The sequence below is a fragment of the Mobula birostris genome, chromosome 12 (genome assembly GCF_030028105.1).
Source record: "Mobula birostris isolate sMobBir1 chromosome 12, sMobBir1.hap1, whole genome shotgun sequence".
NCBI lineage: Eukaryota > Metazoa > Chordata > Chondrichthyes > Myliobatiformes > Myliobatidae > Mobula > Mobula birostris.
The window spans coordinates 66074327-66093546 of record NC_092381.1 but is presented as its reverse complement, the minus strand read 5'-3'; the positions used below and the strand labels follow the sequence as shown (position 1 = coordinate 66093546).

Here is a 19220-nt window from a genome sequence, read left to right as displayed (position 1 = left end):
TTAGAATTCAAATTTTTAATTGTATTTTTTTCCTCAGCATTTGGCCCTGGATTGTATCATTGCTGAACAGTTTTCATCCACAGGAGGATGATTTGTCCAGTTTTAATGGTAAGACTGCTTGCTGCTTTTGAAAATAATAATTGTGAATGAAAAAATGAATGCATTTGAATTTTAATGCGAATATGAGGATATTTTCACCTGTATTTATTAATTTAATCCAACAATATATCAAATATTAGGAAAAGACAGGCTCATCTTTAAAACAATTTAATGTTGTTGGCCAAACACTCTTCGCTATGAAGTGTTCCAAATGTGTTTGGTATAACTCTCCACAAGTGTACTGCTTGACCCTGAGACAATTTTATTTTGATGAAATTTTCTTACTTAAGCCAATTTCTTTACGAGCAAGAAGGCAGATAGACATTGTTGTTCTTATTGGTGCTTTGGAGTTGCCTAAGAGCAGTACAGTGGGAGTTTTCCTTCAATTATGTATTAAGTGTATCGGTAGCTTAATGCATTAGACTTTTTTGCTCATGTAAAATTTAATATTGGGGGTATGAAATTCAAAAGTCAGGAGGAACACCTGAAGCACTTTGGTGAGCCATTGTTTCCGGACTACAGTGTCTGCTGCTACTTGTTGGTTTCCTTTTTAAACATACAAACTATCCCTTTTGTCGTTATATGTAGTTTACAGAGGATTTTGGACAATATATCTGGGCAAGTGTGACTTTCTATTCTACATGCGCAGTTATGCTGGCACAGAAATCCAACATGAAGAACTTCTTTGAAAATGTGCTGAAAGTTCCCATTTGATGAAATGATTTTTGAAACATTATATTATATTGAATTTCTTGCTCCAACGTTTCTATGAACACTGGAGGTTTGGGGCCATGGTTGTGGAGATAACAGTAGATTAGCCAATGAGCAGTCCAAAACTCATTGGTACCTGTGAGTAACCTTGGAGATCCTCACTTGGACGATGATATAATGTAAGATCAGCCATTGCTAGGTTGGAAATGTTGCCATGAGGTCTTGTACCTTTGAATCAAGATATTGAAGACAACAAAACTGCACTTCAAACATGTTGTTAGCCCTTTTAGAGTTATCATTCCCCACCCACTCCTTGCTAATCACAGCTAACAAGAGGGTTACATCTGCTCTCACTCCATCATTGACATTGCCTAGGAGAGTCAAATGTCTCCCTCGGGGACAAAAGCCAGTTTTTTTTTTCCTCTTCCTCACCCTGTCCCCTAAGATCTGAGTAGAAGTTCTCTTTGCCCCAATCTGATGTTTTCAGTATTGGGGCATTTTAACTGACGACTTTAGACTTTAATGTATTGGTTCTGTTTTGGAATGAGTTAGAGGGATGCGAGGGTTTCACAGGCGGAGTTGTTGAGATCCCAGACCAGAAAGCTTGATTGACTAATAGCAAGCATGACCATGTCATTGCATTAATGCTTTTCAGTGCAGTACTAAGCCATACAGTGCCTTGCCAATGCTGTTCTATGCCTCGCCTTCTGGAAGTCTCTCACTACAGGACTTTCATGTTTCTGTGTCTTAGACTACTTAAAGCAGGTTCCTTGAGGCAAGTACCCCAAATCTATTGCAGAGTAAATGAACCAACTATAGAGTTTTCTCTGACATTTAGTCCCTCATTACATTTAGTTTGTCCTGAGAACACCTGGCCCATAACTGCTCGAGGTAAAGATGATGATGGCATTGAAAATCTCAAATTGATGCATCACAATGTATGAACACCTGGCTCTGAAGCTTGCTCTGCCAATCAATGTGGCTGCAACCAGTGTGCCTCGGGCCTTCGGTTCTGTTCTGTGCTAGTTTCCAAGAGCTCTGGGTTACCCAGTTTTTCAAAAATTGCTTTACTTTCTCATGCCTCTGTTCAGCTAGCCTCCACAACCATCTAAGGCAAGAATTCTGGGGATTCACTATACTTTGTAAGGAAACAATTCCTACACCTCAATTTTAAATAACTGTTCCCTTGTAACAATATCCCCTTGTTTGAGACTTCCAATATAGTAAACCCATCGCAGCATCTACACTGATATCTACTTTGTCATGTACTGTTAGAATGTTGTGCATTTCAGTGAGATCACCACCATTCTTATTTTTGTCATGTGTCAGAGCAGACAGAAGCCAAGCACACAGAAACTGTCCAACTTGTCTGGTATCTCCTGACCCATGTATGGTAGATTTCTTTCAATCTTGAAGCACCACCTCAGAGAGGAGCTTATACTTGTAAGTATTAAGTACAGTTGCAAGAAAAAGTTTGTGACCCCTTTGCAATTACTTGGTTTTCTGCATTACTCATAAAATATGGTCCAATCCACATCTAAGTCACAATAGTAGACAAACACAATCTGCCTAAATTAATAACACACAAACAATTGTACTACTTCTCGTCAATATTGAGTACACCATTTAAACAATCAAAGTCTAGGTTCAAAAAAGGTATCTGAACCTTCTACAAAAGCTATTTGGAGTCTGTTATTGTAATCACTAAGATGAGATTGGAGGTGTGGGTTGTAGAGGTGTCCTGCTTTATAAAAAAAAGACACGTAAATTCAGATTGCTGACAGAGCCTGCCCTTCTCAAGAAAGATCTGTTTATGTGCACCATGCCGCGATCAAAACAACTTTTTAGAGGACCTTAGAAGAAATGTAGAGATGCATGAAACTGGAAAGGACTACAAAAGAATTTCTAAGCACCTAAGTGTTCATCAGTCCACAGTAAGAAATTGTCTACAAATGGAGGAAATTCAGTACTGATGCTACTCTGCCTAGGAGTGGGTGTCCTACAAAGAGCACAACGTGAGATGCTAAAGGAGGTGGAAAAAGAACCCAAGAGTAGCAGCAAAAGACCTGCAGAAATCTCTAGAAGTTGCTAAAGTCTCTGATCATGTGTCCACTGTAAGAAAAGCACTGAACAAGAATGGTGTTCATGGAAGGACACCACGGAGAAAACCACTGCTCTCCAAAAAAAGCATTGCTGCACATCTCAGGTTTGCAAAAGACCACCTGGATGTTCCATACATTTCTGGGACAATGTTCTGTGACAGATGAGACGAAAGTTGAACTTTTCTGTGGAAATGCCCAGTGCTATGTTAGGAGGAAAAAGGGCACTGCACACCAATACCAAAACCTCATTCCAGCTGGTTTGGGCTTCTTTGCTGCCTCTGGCCCTGGACATTGAAGGGCATTTTACACGAGAATGTCAGGGTAGTCATCATCTCAAGCTTAATAGAAGTTGGATGATGCAACAAGACAATGATCCGAAACACAAGAATAAACTAACAACAGAATAAAATGTTTAAAAAGAAAACAAAAATGTAGGTTGGAATGGCCAAGTCAGAGATCAGACCTTAACCCAATAGAGATGCTGTGGCATGACTTGAAGAGGGCTGTCATGCAAGGTATCCCAGAAATAGTGATGAATTGAAACAGTTTTGTATGGAAGAATGGTCTAAAATTTATCCTAGCCTTTATGCAAGTCTGATCACAGCTACAGGAAACGTTTGGTGGAGGTTATTGCTGCTAAATGAGGTTCTACCAGTTATTAAATACAAGGGTTCACATATTTTTTCCAGCGCGGACTGTGATTAAACAATGTGTTAAATAAAGATGTGAAAAGTACAATTGTTTGTGTGTTAGTAGTTTAAGCAGATTGTGTTTGTTTTATTAATGTGACTTGGATGAAATTCGGACCACATTTTATGAGTAATTAATGCAGAAAGCCAGGTAATTACAAATGGTTCACAAACTTTTCTTGCAACTGTAAGAGGAGATTAACTAGGACTTAGACATTCTACCATATGTAAAGCTATAAGTAACAGTTTTGTGTAATGTTTTCTCTGCTGCTAATTATATTATTTATCCCTTTCCCCTCTCTTTCCTCCCTTACAGCTACTCCTCTTCCTGAAGAATTTGAATTGCAGGGATTTCTTGCTCTCAGACCTTCACTAAGGTAAAAAAAAAGGTTTATTAAAAGAAACAATCATAAAATGATTTCACTTGATTTGATATTTGGACCTGAAATATTTTAATTATCATGACAAATGTAATAGACTATGCAGAAAAGTGAACTCATAATCTCGACTCTCCTCTCCAATGTGCCATGTCAATAGCTTAAAATCAAATTTTTTTTTCTGGAAACTTCTAACCTGCCCCAAAACCTCAGGTGGATCATTTGAAAAAGTTAGCATGGAACTAGGGCATTAAGTTATTTACAACAGTTAATTTAATACCTGTGATAATGCTTCTGATCTGATTTTAGTTGTAGAATTTTACACTGCAGAAGGCAATTTGGTACCTGTGACTTCTGAAATGCTAACTGTATTTCCATTGTTCTGCTGCTTCTCCCCATCTATCTTTTGAATATTTAAAATTTTATCTACTCTTAAAAGTTGACTCTGTTGTTTCTGCTCATATCATTGTATCCTAGACAATCTCCTTTTAATTTTTATTTTTAAACTATGGACTTCACTGTCACACTTGACACTTTATTCCTAGGCTACGTTACCAGACTGGATTTATGTAGTCTAAGTATTGCTTTATGCATATGATGTACTTTATTCTGAAACTACCTTGAGCAAGGAGCAGTATAGAATTCAGTGTTAATTTAAGTATTTTGTATGTTCTCTCAACAGTTTTTGTGCTTATTGTCCTCTACTGAAATGATTTGTTTAACAGATTGAAATGGCAAAAAGGAACAATTTCTGCAATGGATATTGTAAAATTGTATTCTTGTTAGTTGATTTTTACTACTATATTCAATAACTTCTGTAAAAATGAATTGTGTGCATCTGACTTAATGCAAGTTACTGTAGGATGTTTTTGAAAAAGCCACAGATCAATTACATGAAGTTTATATCCCGATTATCTAATTACTTTAAATAACACCCCCTCCAACTGCATTTGTGCCTCCAAATTTAACAGCTCAGACCCATTTTAGACTCTTCTGTTAAAATTAATTGTTTAATATCAGCTCCTTTACCTCCCTCCACCTGCATCTCAGCGATGTGTCACTGAAACACATTCATGCCTTGATTAACTCCACATTTAATTATTACAGAGATTTCATAGACATTGTCCATTCTCTACATGGTGTAAATTTCAGCTCTTCTTGTACTAGGTTGATAATGTGATCACATGTCAAATCTGCTTGGCCACAATTTCTATCTGCAAGTTTTTTTAAGCTCATGGCTCCCAAGGCTAAAGTTCAAAACTTTTTTATATTTGCTTAAATCCATACATGGGCTTGCCCTTACCCATAACCAGCTGGTATAATCTCCCCAGGAAGCCGTTCCCTTCTCCTCCGGTCCAACTTTGTAGTTGTTCTTTCAGTTACCTAAGGACTGCTCTTCAGTTTTAACAGTGGAGCACTCCTAAACATAAAAGAACAATGAAATAAAATAAAGTTTAGAATTCATTGCATTGTAATGTATTGATTAATGGACTGTTCTTGTGTTAATTTGTTGTTGATCGTAGGTCAGGGTTCAGCAAGAAAGAAATTGGATTTTTAAGCTTTGTTCAGATGCACACAGTAGAAGTACACAAGACGTACTTTGCTGTCTAAAAGGACTAGGTAATTTCTAGTGATGATGAATGCTTCTGATTTTAATGGCGTCAGTGTCATCTTGTTTGAAAGGCCTATTGAATCCAAAGTATACTGAATATGTCCAAATGTACTGAATTTCATTACATTTAGGTATTGGCATTAATTTGTGTAGCTTGAAATTACACCAGGTAATTCTGCTCCCTCTCAAGTTTAAGAACAGGCATAATTAATTTAAAGCCTTACTTATTTTTCTATTCAATAAGTAATTGCTAAACTTTATTACAATTTGCTAAACTTTATTACAATAATATTTACCTGGCCTTAACTTTTTTCCATTTGCTTACCCAATAGAATGGAAGCAACGGACAGAAGCTTTTGGAGGATTAAATTGTTTATTTTCATTTGCAATTTATTTTTATATCAGTTTCCCAGTTTAGCTGCCGTATGGCATTTTAATATTTTACTGACTTTTTTTTCTGGTTTTCTGCATGAGAGGAAGTATTTCCATAGTTTTGGGCCCTAGTATTATTTGAAGTGTCTTAATTAGATAGCTCTCATAATTTAAATTTGTGGGAATAAACCCAAGTGTGTGCAATACATTATTTTAACTGTGTTGAAATCAGTGGTCAGAACCAAGTTCAAAATTTAATGAGCAGACTAACCAAGGCTGTTTATAATTGAGGCATTTTTATGGCAACTGACCTTGAAATAGAGATTAATATTCTGTGGATTTTTGGTATTAAATCGTATAGCTCTGATCCAGCTCTCTAATATGAGTACCTCAATGTGCAAATATGTCTTCACACAGTTTCTGATTTCCAGCTCCTTAGAAAATATTTTGTTTTTCTTGGTTCCACACTGATGACCTCAAATTAATTTCCAACTCCCACAATATTTCTTATCTTGTCGATCTGCCTTCAGTTTATAGAAACATAGAAAACATACAGCACAATACAGGCCTTTTGGCTCACAAAGCTGTGCTGAACATGTCCCTACCTTCGAACTACCTAGGTTTTACCCATAGCCCTCTATTTTTCTAAGCTCTATGTAGTCGTCCAGGTGACCCTATCGTTTCCACCTTCACCACCGCTGGCAGCCCATTCCACGCAATAAATAATTTACCCCTGACATCTCCTCTGTCCTGTTGTGCTAGCCATTTCAGCCCTGGGGAAAAGCCTCCTACTATCCACACAATCAATGCCTTTCATTATTTTGTACACCTCTATCAGGTCACCTCTCAATCTCCGTCGCTCCAAGGAGAAAAGGCTGAGTTCACTCAACCTATTCTCATAAGGCATGCTCCCCAATCCAGGCAACATCCTTGTAAATCTCCTCTGCACCCTTCCTATGGTTTCCACGTCCTTCCTGTAGTGGGGCAACCAGAATTGAGCACAGTACTCCAAGTGGGACCTGACCAGGGTCCTATATAGCTGCAACATTACCTCTCGGCTCAATCCCATGATTGACGAAGGCCAGTGCACTGTATGCCTTCTTAACTACAAGTCAACTTAGTCAACTACAAGTAGCAACTTTGAGTGTCCTATGGACTCAGACCCCAAGATCCCTCTGATCCCCCATAGTGCCAAGAGTCTTACCATTAATACTATATTCTGCCATCATATTTGACCTACCAAAATGAACCACCTCACACTTACCTGGGTTGAACTTCATCTGCCATTTTATTTTTTGGTCTTCCTAATTTAATGTCTCAAAATTTGAATAAACATTTTTATTTAACGGTTCCTTTGGAACACCAAATGTCATTGCTGCCAATTATCCTTTTAAATCTCACTGCTTCATACTTCATAATCAGTTTCTTATATTGTCTTGTTTACTTTTTAATTGTGTAGAACATTATTGAATATCTTCCAGTCACATAGCCACAAATTTTCCAATCTATGGGTCGAAGTCCTGAACCTTGTTTCAGTGTTTATTTTTCTCCCTCCCTCCATGCACCCATAGGATTGTATTATTGAATGTCAGTTTCCAATACCTCTATTTGTATATTGCTTTGAAATGATTAATTCCACTATTCTCTGATGCTTTTCTGACTTTGGAGAGGGTGAGTAGTAGAGAAGTCTTAAAGTGAGATCTTTAAAATTGGGAATGATAAGATCCCAAAGTTAAATTATGCCCGTCTTGTTTCTTTGCATGGCTTTTAATCTTTTTTCCTTCAAAATGCTCTTTACTGAAGCTGTCAGTTGCTGTTTGGGTTTACATTTATCTTTAATTATCTAAGGACTTTTTTTTACTTTTATCACTGTTTCTGTTTTGTGTAATTAATCTGTTCAAGATGCTCTATACGTTGATGTATTTCATTCTTGTAAAGAAATCTGGATTTCTCGAGCGGGCACCAAGGAATAGTGGGCGACAAAGAAGGACAGCAACTAAGGACACGCCATCAGCGATTGCTTGCTTTGGGAAAATGGATAGCAGAAAATCATTCCAGGTATATTTTTTTTTAGATTATGAGGACACTCAGTCCTCGTTTATTGTCATTTAGAAATGTATGCATTAAAAAATGATGCAATTTTCCTCCAGAATGATATCACAAGAAACACAGGACAAACCAAGACTAAAACTGACAAAACCACATAATTATAAACAGTGCAAAGCAATACCATAATTTGATAAAGAGGAGACCATGGGCACGGTAAAAAAAATGTCTCAAAGTCCCAATAGCCTCATCATCTCACGCAGATGGTAGAATGGAGAAACTCTCCCTGCCATGAACCTCCAAGCGCAGCAAACTTGCCAATACAGCACCATTGGAAGCATCCGACTGCAGTGGACTCTGAGTCCGTCCGAAAACTTCGAGCCTCCGACCAGCCTCTCCAAGCACCATCCTCTGCCAAGCGCTTTGACCCCGCCCCAGCCGCCGAGCAACAAGCAAAGCTGAGGACTCGGGGCCTTCCCCTCCGGAGATTTCGGACCACCCAGTAGCAGCAGCAGCAAAACAGGCATTTCAGAAGTTTTACCAGATGTTCCTCCGTGCTCTCACGTCCGTCTCCATCAAATCAGGGTTGTGCGCGGCACCCTACTTGACAAATAACAGACATCACCACCGGAGTGGCTGCTGCGAGCTGCGTCGCGTCGCCATCTTCTCCTCTCCTCCATTTCTATTGTCACTGAATTGAGGGTTTTACAATCACTTCTTATGTGAGCAAATTACATTTGGCCGAAAGTAGCTAACACCAGGGAAAGGGAATTGGAATCATTTAGAATTTTCAAAATCAAAACAGTATTTGCTCTCTAATGACTCAGCAAGTTTAGCCAATGGTGTTTGAGCCTTACAGACATGCAGGGTCCTTAGTTTGATCTCAGATTTGCATGAAAATAGTGTCTATCATTAACCAACACACATAAAAAATGTTGGTGAACGCAGCACTGGTCCTTATTTTTTTTTAAAAAAAGCAACTGCTCGACTGGCAGCACCCACAAAAAGCTTAAGGAACTCAGCAAGCCTGGCAGCATTTATGGAGAAGAGTAAACAATCGATGTTTTGGGCCAAGACCCTTCATCATTACTGGGAAAAAAAGATGAGAAGTTAGAGCGAGAAGGTGGGAGGAGGGGAGGAAAATTTACAAAGTGTTAGGAGATAGGTGAAACCTGCGAGGGGGAAGGATGAAGTAAAGAGCTGGGAAGTTGATTGGTGAAGGAGATAAAGACCATGGAAGAAAAGGAAGGGGGAAGAACTCCAGAAGGAGGTGATGGGCAAGTAAGGAGATAAGGTGAAAGAGAGGAATGGTAATGGTGAAGGTGGGAGGAGGGGGGAGGCAATTACCAGAAGTTCAAGAAATCGATGTTCATACTATCAGTTTGGAGGCTACCCAGATAGAATAAAGCGTATTGCTCTTCCAACCTAAGTGTGACCTCATCATGGCAGTAGAGGAGGCCATGGACTGGCGAAATGGGAAGTAGAATTGTAATGAGTGGCCACTGGGAGAACCAACATTGTTTGAGCCTTACAGCATTTCTGATGGGTGGAGCATAAGAGCTTGGCAAAGCAGTCTCCCAGTCTTTGTTGGGTCTCACTGATATACAGGAGGCCACACTGGGAGCACCAGACATAGTATATGACCCCCAACGGGCTCACAGGTGAAGTGTTACCTCACCTGGAAGGACTGTTTGGGGTCCTGAATAAGAGTGAGGGAGAAGGTGTAGGGGCAGGCATGGCACTTGTTTCACTTGCAAAGATAAGTGCCAGGAGGGAGATCAGTGCGGAGGGATGAATGGAGAAGGGAGTCGCGTAGAGAGCAATCCCTGCAGAAAGCAGACAGTGGCCGGGGGCGGGGGGGGGGGGCGGGGAGGGAGATGTGCTTGGTGGTGGGATCCCGTTGGAGGTGGCGAAAGTTGCGGAGAATTATGTGCTGGATGCGGAGACTAGTTGGGTGGTAGGTGAGTACAAGAGGGAACCCTATCCCTCGTGCGGTGGCAGGAGGATGGATGAAGGCACACGTGTCTGAATTGGAAGAGATGCAGATGAGGGCAGCATTGATGTTGGAGGAAGGAAAGCCCCTTTCTTTGAAGAAGGAGGACATCTCATTAGTTCTGCAATGAAAAGCGTTATCTTGAGAGCAGATGTGGCAGAGATGGAAGAATTGAGAGAAGGGGATAGCATTTTTACAAATAACAGGTTGGGAAGAGGAATAGTCCAGTAGCTGTGAGAATCAGTGGGTGTATAATAGATGTCAGTAGGTAAACTGTCTCCAGAGATCGAGAAAGGGGAGGGAAGTGTCGGAAATGGACCAGGTAAATTTGAGGGCAGTTGGAGGCAAAGTTGATGAAGTCGACGAGCTCAGCAAGGGTGCAGGAAGCAGCCTTAATGCAATCCAAAAGTTAGGGAGTGATAATAGTATAGTCATAGTCAATTTTAATTTTAATTTTTAGTAAATTGCTGCCAGGTTTTGGAATTTTGATTTGACATGATGGGCAATGTTTTTTTAGATTAGCTCAACAAATCCTACTTCAATACTTAATTTTTTTTAAATTTAGAAAATGAGACATTTAAATGTGAAAACAGTTGTAGGGGCTAAATACGTTTTCAAGGCACTGTATCTCTAGCCACAAATACTTTTTGGCCTGCTGATTGTTCCTAGTATTTTCTGTTTAGTACATCGAACAATCTATTCTAATGCATTAGAGCAGAATCAGTCTGTTCAGCCCATTGAATCTCCTGCCTTCTCTACATAACATTTAAGTTCTGGATGCTATATTGATACATTTGCAATTTAAAATAATTATAATACTGAAATGCATGGAAATTAAATTAAACTCTGTAAATGTATCTCAAATGTATAGGTTAAGGATTTAGGTACACTGCGTTTTACTAAGTTTATAAATAGGGTGTATTTTAAACAGTGACAGTCTAGGTTACTCAGCCCTTAAAACCACATTTTTATACCCAAATTCCATCTGCATACTTACTTTCTTCATGCTTCATAACTCAGCCTCAAATAATCTTAGTTCTAGTTTTCAAATTTATCAAATGATCAACCCTAAACTTTTAGAGAATGAGTGTTTCAGATTTTATTTTTTATTTTAGTAATACAGTGTGGAGTCGGTCCTTTAAACCATGCCGCCCCAGTAATCCCTGATAAACCCGATTAACCCAATCACAAGACAGTTTTACAGTGAACAGTTAGCCTACCCAGTGGGAGGAAACCAGAGGACCCAGAGAAAACCCTTGCATTCCATGGAGAAGATTTGCAGCGATTTCTTACAGAAAGGCACCAGAATTGAACTCCAGAACACCCAGAGCTGTAGTAGTATTGCACTAACCACTATGCTACCATATTTTCACACGCTTTATTTGAAGAAAATAACCCAAGGAGAATGAACAGGTGCAGGCCAGCAGTCCCTCGAACCTGCCATCACATTCAGTAAGATTACACCTCATTTGATCTGGTCTCATTCACTTTATTTTCTGGCCCTTATAATCCTCCAATGTCCTTCAATCCATGTCTCCAAACATCAAAAGATCAAACATATCTTTAATTTTTTTTTCAAATATTGCAACCAAAGGAGGAAGAGGTTTAATTCTTTTTATCTTTAATATTTGTGGTTCAGGGCGAAAGTATTTAAAGTTAGTCCAATGCTTAGTGAAAGAAATATAATAAGGACAATGAGTAGGAACATACATGGAATACACTACTTGATACCACCCCTGAGTTTTAATTTTACAATTGCCCTTATTCTGCACTTTTCTGTCAGAGGAACCAATTTCTCTCATCTTCCGTACTAAGTCAGTGGATCATCTTAAGCAATTAATACTCTTTGATTTACTATACCCAATTAAATTCAATTTAAATACTCTACTTGCTTAACACTGATAACTGTGCAGCTAAGTACAGTTCCATTGCCATATTTAAGATCGCTGATGACACCACTGTCATTGATGGTGACAAATTAGCATATAGGTGGGAGATTGAAACTCTGGCTGAGTGGTGCCACAACAGCAACCACCGCTCACTCAATGTCAGCAAGACAAAGGAGCTGATTACTCACTTCAGGAGGAAACGAAGTCCATGAGCCAGTCCTCATCAGAGAATCAGACGTGGAGAGGATCAGCAACTTTAAATTCCATTTCAGAGGATCTAGTGCTCTACTTCCTTAGAAGTCTGCGAAGGTTCAGCATGACATCTAAAACTTTGAGAAACTTCTACAGATGTGTGGTGGAGAATATAATAATTGGTTGCGTGACATCTTGGTATGGAAACACCAATACCTTAAATGAAAATCCTACAAAAAGTAGCTGATCCGGCCCAGTTCATCATGATTAAGACCTCCCCACCTTTGAGCACATCTGTACAAAGTGCTGTTGCAGGAAAGCAGCATCCATCGTCAGGGACCCCCACCATCCTAGTTACTGCCGTCAGGTTACAGAATGTACAGGAGCCTCAGTACTCACACCACCAGGTTCGGGAATTGTTATTACCCCTCAACCATCAGATACTTGAACCAGCGGGGATAACTTCATTCAACTTCACTTGCCTCATCATTGAACGTCCCACAACCTATTGGATTCACTTACAATGATTCATCTCATGTTCTCAATATTTATTGCTAATTTATTAATATTATTTCTTTATTTTTCTTTTGTATTTGTACACTTTGTTGTCTTTTACACATTGGTGTTTGTCTTGTTGGGTGCCGTCTTTCACTGATTCTATTGTGGTTTTTGGATTTACTTAGTATGTCTGTAAGAAAAATAAATCTCAGCATTGTATATGATGACATAATGCCTTATAATAAAAGTTAACTTTGAACAGTTTAGTTTATGCAAACCATCATAATGTAATCCTTTTATTCCCTTAAATTATAATATAATCACTTTGCTTCACTTTGTTATATAAAGAGGTTGGACAAACTTGATTGTTTACTCTAGAGCATGAGAGGCTAAGGGGAGACTTGATGAGGCATGTAAAATTATGAGAGCCATCGATATGATGGAAATACCAAATACTGGAGGAGATGGCGGGAGAAAGGTTATAGGAGATTAACCTGGTAGGATTTTTTTTATGCAGAGAGTGGTAGGTGCCTGAAATTGGCTACCAGGGAAATTGTTATAAGCAGGTAAGATAGCAATATTTAAGGGGCATTTAGACACATGAGTAAGTAGGGAAATGAGGGCAGGCAGAATCTGCACTCAAGTGATGTGCATGCAGATGTGCAGTTTAAGTTAGTATTCTGATCAGTACATACATTGAGGGAAGAAGGCCCTTTTCCTGAGAGCTGTATTGTTCCATGTTAGTGTAGATTATACATAGATAGATAGATAGATATACTTTATTAATCCCGAGGGAAATTTGGATTCATTACAGCGGCACCAACCAAGAATAAAGCGTAAATATAGCAATACAAAAACCCCAACAATCAGACAACAAAATGCAGGCTATATTTCTTTTAATATATTTTCTTGCAATTTCTTTTATTTCCTAGGCTTATCCAGAGCAGAAATGAAGAAGGTAAACTATTGTTCATAACTGACATCCCAGAACTGGCTAATGAAGAGCCATCTGAAATAAAGGATAGCCTGATTTTGCTGGAATCTCCATTTTCAGAACCAACTGAGATTAGTCAAGGTTTAAAGTCTGTTTTGTCATCAGGCAAGACTCAGAGTAACAGTTCAGAAAATGGAGAGAAACTGGTTACCTTCAAGGAAAATATCAAACCACGAGAACAGAACCGGAATCATCATCAAAAAGAAGGCATGAAGGAAAGATGGGACTTCAACAAAGGAAATGATATTACAAATAAAATGGATGTAAAAAGAGATAGCAATAAAAGAAAGACTGAACCAAAGAAAAATAATCAGGACAAGAACCTGGAGCATGCTCGGAAGCAGAATGTGGCAGTGCAGGTAAGGACTTGCTTTCTGGATTGAAATTATGCAATTTCTTGAGCTGGAAGTAAATCTCTCACTTAGAAATTAATTGCTTCTAAAAATTCAGTAGCAGGGTTGAAATCTCGTTTTCAATAACTTGATCGTGACTAAGAGAGCACTGCACTTTCATGCTAGTCAGTGCATTTGGTTTACTGTCTCATAATTTATCTCAAAGTACAGACGAGTTCTGGAAGTATTAAATTAAGGCATTCACTGCTGTCACTGATGAGCGTTGAAGAGATTCATGCAAAAGCAGCACAGTATAGTTATCCTTGATGTCCTGGCTGATGACTAAAACTAAACACTATTTCATTATTTGTTGCAGCTTGCAGTGTGCAATTTGCTTTATCTTCTCTTAATGATAACATTAGCATCACTCAAAAAGAAAGCATTATCAGGTCATCAAGTTGTTTATTTCTCTCTGTAGATACTGCCTGACTTGCTGAGTTCCTCCATTTTTTGTGTATTGGGCTAAGTTGGTTAACTGGTTGCAGTGATGATCATTATGGATCACTGGCCATGATCAGCCAAATCTAATGTAAAATAATAAAATGAGGTTCTTTTATCTGAACAGACAGAATTTCAGTTTAATTTCTCATCATGCTGAGGATATTCTACGAGTCTGTGTTGGCCAGTGCGATCATGTTTGCTGTTGTGTGCTGGGGCAGCAGGCTGAGGGTAGTAGACACCAACAGAATCAACAAACGCATTTGTAAGGCCAGTGATGTTGTGGGGATGGAACTGGACTCTCTGATGGTGGTGTTTGAAAAGAGGATGCTGTCCAAGTTGCATGCCATCTTGGACAATGTCTCCCATCCACTACATAATGTACTGGTTGGGAACAGGAGTACATTCAGCCAGAGACTCATTCCACCGAAATGCAACACAGAACGTCATAGGAAGTCATTCCTGCCTGTGGCCATCAAACTTTACAACTCATCCCTTGGAGGGTCAGATACCCTAAGCCAATAGGCTGGTCCTGGACTTATTTCCCAGAATAATTTACATATTACTATTTAACTATTTATGGTTTTATTACTATTTAATTATTTATGGTGCAACTGTAACGAAAACCAATTTTCCCCCGGGATCAATAAAGTATGATTATGACTATCAAGAGATGGTAGCACTGACACAGCAGCATGTGCCACGTTAAAGTGCCAGTGTAGATTATAAACTTGAATTGTGCAGTAAGACTATGAGCCAATAGTTTTATAACTCTAGCATGAATATGTTGATGTTAATTTTTATTTAGATAGTATTTTAACAATTTTGATTACTCTATTCCAAAAAATGGATAATAGTGACATGTATGTAAATTTTATTGAAAATCCATCGTGTAAATGTACAGTGAAACCAATAATGTGTTACATTATTTATTTGGGAATCCCAATAGTTCAGCAACTGAACACTGGGTGCGAATGTCCATACTCTTAACAGGCCAGGGCCCTGATTCCTGAGCTCCCAGAAACAATGAGACACCCTTACCAGACTCATAGTTTAAGTTCAAGTTTGTTGTTTTGGGTAGAAATACCTTGAAAATTAGCCTTTTTTTCCAGCAGCACAGTACATTACAAACAAGACTTAAATTGTATGTAAGTTACACAGCAAAATAAATAAAAACAGGAGATTCTGCAGATGTTGGAAATCTTGAGGAATACACATAAAGTGCTGCAGGATCTCACTGAGTCAGGCAGCATCTAAGGAAAGGAATAAACAGTTGAAGTTTCGGGTCAAGGCCCATCATCGGGACTGGAGAGAAAGGGTGGAGAATCTGGATGAAAGTGGAGGGAGGAGGGTGTACAATCTGGCAGGTATTGGTGAAATCAGTTGAGGGAAAAACTGAGTGGGTGGAGCAGAGGGATGAAGTGAGAAACTGGGAGGTGGTAGGTGGAAGAGGTAATGATCTGAAGGAGGAATATGATCTGAGAAGACAGTGGACCGTAAGAGAAAGAGATGAAGGAGGGGCACCAGATGGACATGATGGATGGGTGAGGAGAAGGGCTGAGAGAGGAGCTAGAAAGAGTGAAAGGGGAGGGGGAAGAAATTACTGAAATTAATGTTCATGGTATCAGGTTGGAGGAGGGTACCCAGACAGAATACAAGGTGCTGTTCCTCCAGCCTGTAAGTGACCTCTTGTGGCAGTAGAGGAGGCCGTGGAATGACATGTCAGAATGAATAGTTGAATTGAAAATCCAGCCTTTTGTGGTGCCTTGATGAAGCCGACTCCAAATCTACGTCATCTCTCACCCACACCAAGAGGATCGATAATAGTAGACCACCCCAACATACTCACAGGTGAAGTGTTGCCACACTGGGAAGGACAGTTTGGAGCCCTGAATGGTGGTGAGGGAGGAGGTGTGGCACTTGTTCTGCTTGCAGGGATAATTGCCAGGAGGAAAATCGGTGGGGAGGGATGAGTGTACAAAGGAGTCACATAGAGAGTGATCTCATGAAAGTGGAGAGTGAGGTGGAGGGGTAGATCCCATAATAGTTGGCAGGAGTTATGGAAATGATGTACTGGATACAGAGTCTTGAGAGGTGGTAGGTAAGTACATGGGGAACCCTATCCCTATTACGGTGGTAGGAGGATGGGGTGAGGGCAGATGTGTGGGAAATGGAGGAGATATGGGTGAGGGCAAGATTGATGGTGGTGGAAGGGAAACCCTGTTCTTTGAGGAAGGAGAGCATCTCACATGTTCTAGGATGGAAAGCCTCATCCTGAGATGAAGTAACAGAAAAGAGAATAGCATTTTTACAAGTGACAGGGTGAAGAGGTATTGTCAAGATAGCTGGGAGTGTCAGTAGGTTTGTAAAGATTATCAGAAGGTAGTTTGTCTCCAAAGATCGAGAAAGGGAGAGAAGTGAGAGAGGGCAGGGTGGAGCTAAATTAGATGAAATTGGAGAGCTCAACATGGGTGGAGGAAGCAGTACCAACATTAATGCAATTTGAGGGGAAAGATAGTCCAAAGGTTTTCAGGGTCAGTTGTTGGCATTGGGATGCAAGCTATTGTTGAATCTTGAGGTGTGGGTCTTCAAGCTCCTGTCTCTCCTGCATGATGACAGCCACAAGAAGAAGGCATGGCCCGAATGGTGATGTTTCTTTCTTGAAGCATCCCTGATATAGATGAACCATATACATAAACATTATGTACTGGGGCCCCAGTTCCTCTGTTCTCATTAAATAGTATTCATTGGAAAATTTATTATTCTACTGTGTGTCTTTTAAAACAAGGTGTTTTAATGAAAATAACATCCAGTTATCTTGAAAATGTACTAATTTGGCACCACCAAAGTCCTAGGTGTGCCAGATTATTTTAGTGCATCTTTAATCTTCAGCATAAATTACTAGTTTCATTAAAAAGTTTTTAATTTGTAATTGTGATTTGTCCCTGAATTGTTTTATAACCTGTTTTGATTATTTAAGAAAGATTATCATGATTCAGTGCTCAGCTCAGAAAATTAGAAGTGGTCAATGGAGAATCTGTTTCACAAAGTGCAAAGATAATACAAGCTGACTTTATAATATGCCAGGATGCATACAAAATCTGTCTTTTTGTTCTTTTAAAGGTGTGCAAAACATAAAACATGACTAAAACATAATGCTTAAAACAAGAAACTTAAAGGTCTAATTTAAACACAGGGAACTGGAGTTAAGAGAAGTGAACTGGCCATGTTGCATTGGAGAGTTTCATTAAAATGCTTGACAATGCTTAACGTTTAAGGATAAAATGCAGGAACTGCAAAAGTGAACATTGCTTTCTGGAGCAAAGTACAAAGCAAAAATTGAGACTGTTAATGGCTTACAAATTAAAATAAGTACAGTCTTATATTCAGAACGGAGGCACTTGATGTTTTCAGAAAATGTAGCAGGCCTGAACACTGGTGGAAGTCTAGAATTTAGTTTACAAAAAGGAGTAAGAGTTCAATGGAAAGTGGAAGTAAGAAGTACAAGTAAACTTGCAAGGAAGATAGACTGCAGAACTATCTGCAAGTATGTTTTTTTAAAAAATTAGTGAAAGCAAATGTCTTGCAGTCAGAAAAATGGGAACTTACAGTGGGGAACAAAAATATTAGAGCAGTTTAACAAATACTTTGTGATCTTCATTTAAGAGGACATGCTTAACTTAACAGGAATGTAAAGGAACCAATTGTCAGATGAGGTAGGGGAAAGAGTGCCCAGGTATTAACAGTATACATCAGTGATTTAGAGGAGGGAGTCAAATGAGACCTGTAAGCTTGCTGACGATGTTTAACTTAATAGGGTTGTGAGGATGATGCAAAGAGCTTTTAAAGTGATTTAGACAATATGAATGGAAAAATATAAGGCAGGTGCAGCATAACAGAGATAAATGAAGTAAAGTTAGAGTACAAGTTTCCTCCGCCATCCGAAGGTAGAGCATTCCTATGAAACGGTTCATAAGCCGAAATGTCGTAAAGCGAAGAAGCAATTACCATTTATTTATATGGGAAAATTTTGTGAGCGTTCACAGACCCAAAAATAACCTAGCAAATCATGCCAAATAACACACAAAACCTAAAATAACAGTAACAAATAGTAAAAGCGGGAATGATATGATAAATACACAGCCTATATAAAGTAGAAATACTTTTCCACAATCATTACTGAACTGTTCTCCGTAGCGAAAATCTCATGCAAGCGCCGTCGGCAGAAAATCTCACGCAAGCGCTGTTGGCAAAAACAGGGCGCAAGCGCTCTCCAGTAACCTTTAAGCTATGAAGCTGCCAAATCATACTAAACAGCACGTAAAAATACACAGCCGATGTTAAGTAGAAATAATGTATGTACAGTGTAGTATCACTTAGGGGAATCGGGACAACGCCGAGCACACTGATAATGGTGTGTTAGGCTGAGTCGTCGCAGGTTGGCTGGTGCAGTGGCCCCACCCTCCAGCCCGCCGACAGTTACCGAACCGCGAAGCATGCAGGGGTCCAGCGGTGCCGGGAGGCACACAGCACATGTTTAAGAAAAAAAGCCAAAATAAACATGTTAATTAGTTAGGTGCTGCCTGGCATGTAAGTGTCGGCCCAGATCATTGCTGATTGCATCGCCTTTGATCTGGGCCGACATTTACGTGTGGGGCAACACCTAATTAATTAGCATGTTTATTTCGGCTTTTTTCTTAAAGATGTGCTGTGTGCCTCCCGACTACTGATGCATTCTCTGCGAATCGGTACAGTATCTGTCCATGGCCTGGGTGTTGGGGTGGTGGGACACTGGGGTGTCATCTCGTCGTCTGTT

At 39.4% G+C, this 19220-nt stretch overlaps 1 protein-coding gene across 4 annotated transcripts in view; it reads left to right on the top strand.

Moving 5' to 3' along the window:
- Positions 1–19220, top strand: part of smg7 (SMG7 nonsense mediated mRNA decay factor) — a 151021-nt gene that overhangs the window by 61936 nt on the left and 69865 nt on the right. For all 4 annotated transcript variants that reach the window (XM_072273975.1, XM_072273972.1, XM_072273973.1 and 1 more), the window contains 4 exons: positions 38–108; positions 3918–3978; positions 7901–8020; positions 13513–13933. In XM_072273975.1, coding sequence (XP_072130076.1) covers positions 38–108; positions 3918–3978; positions 7901–8020; positions 13513–13933 — 673 coding nt within the window. The remainder of the gene's footprint in view (positions 1–37; positions 109–3917; positions 3979–7900; positions 8021–13512; positions 13934–19220) is intronic.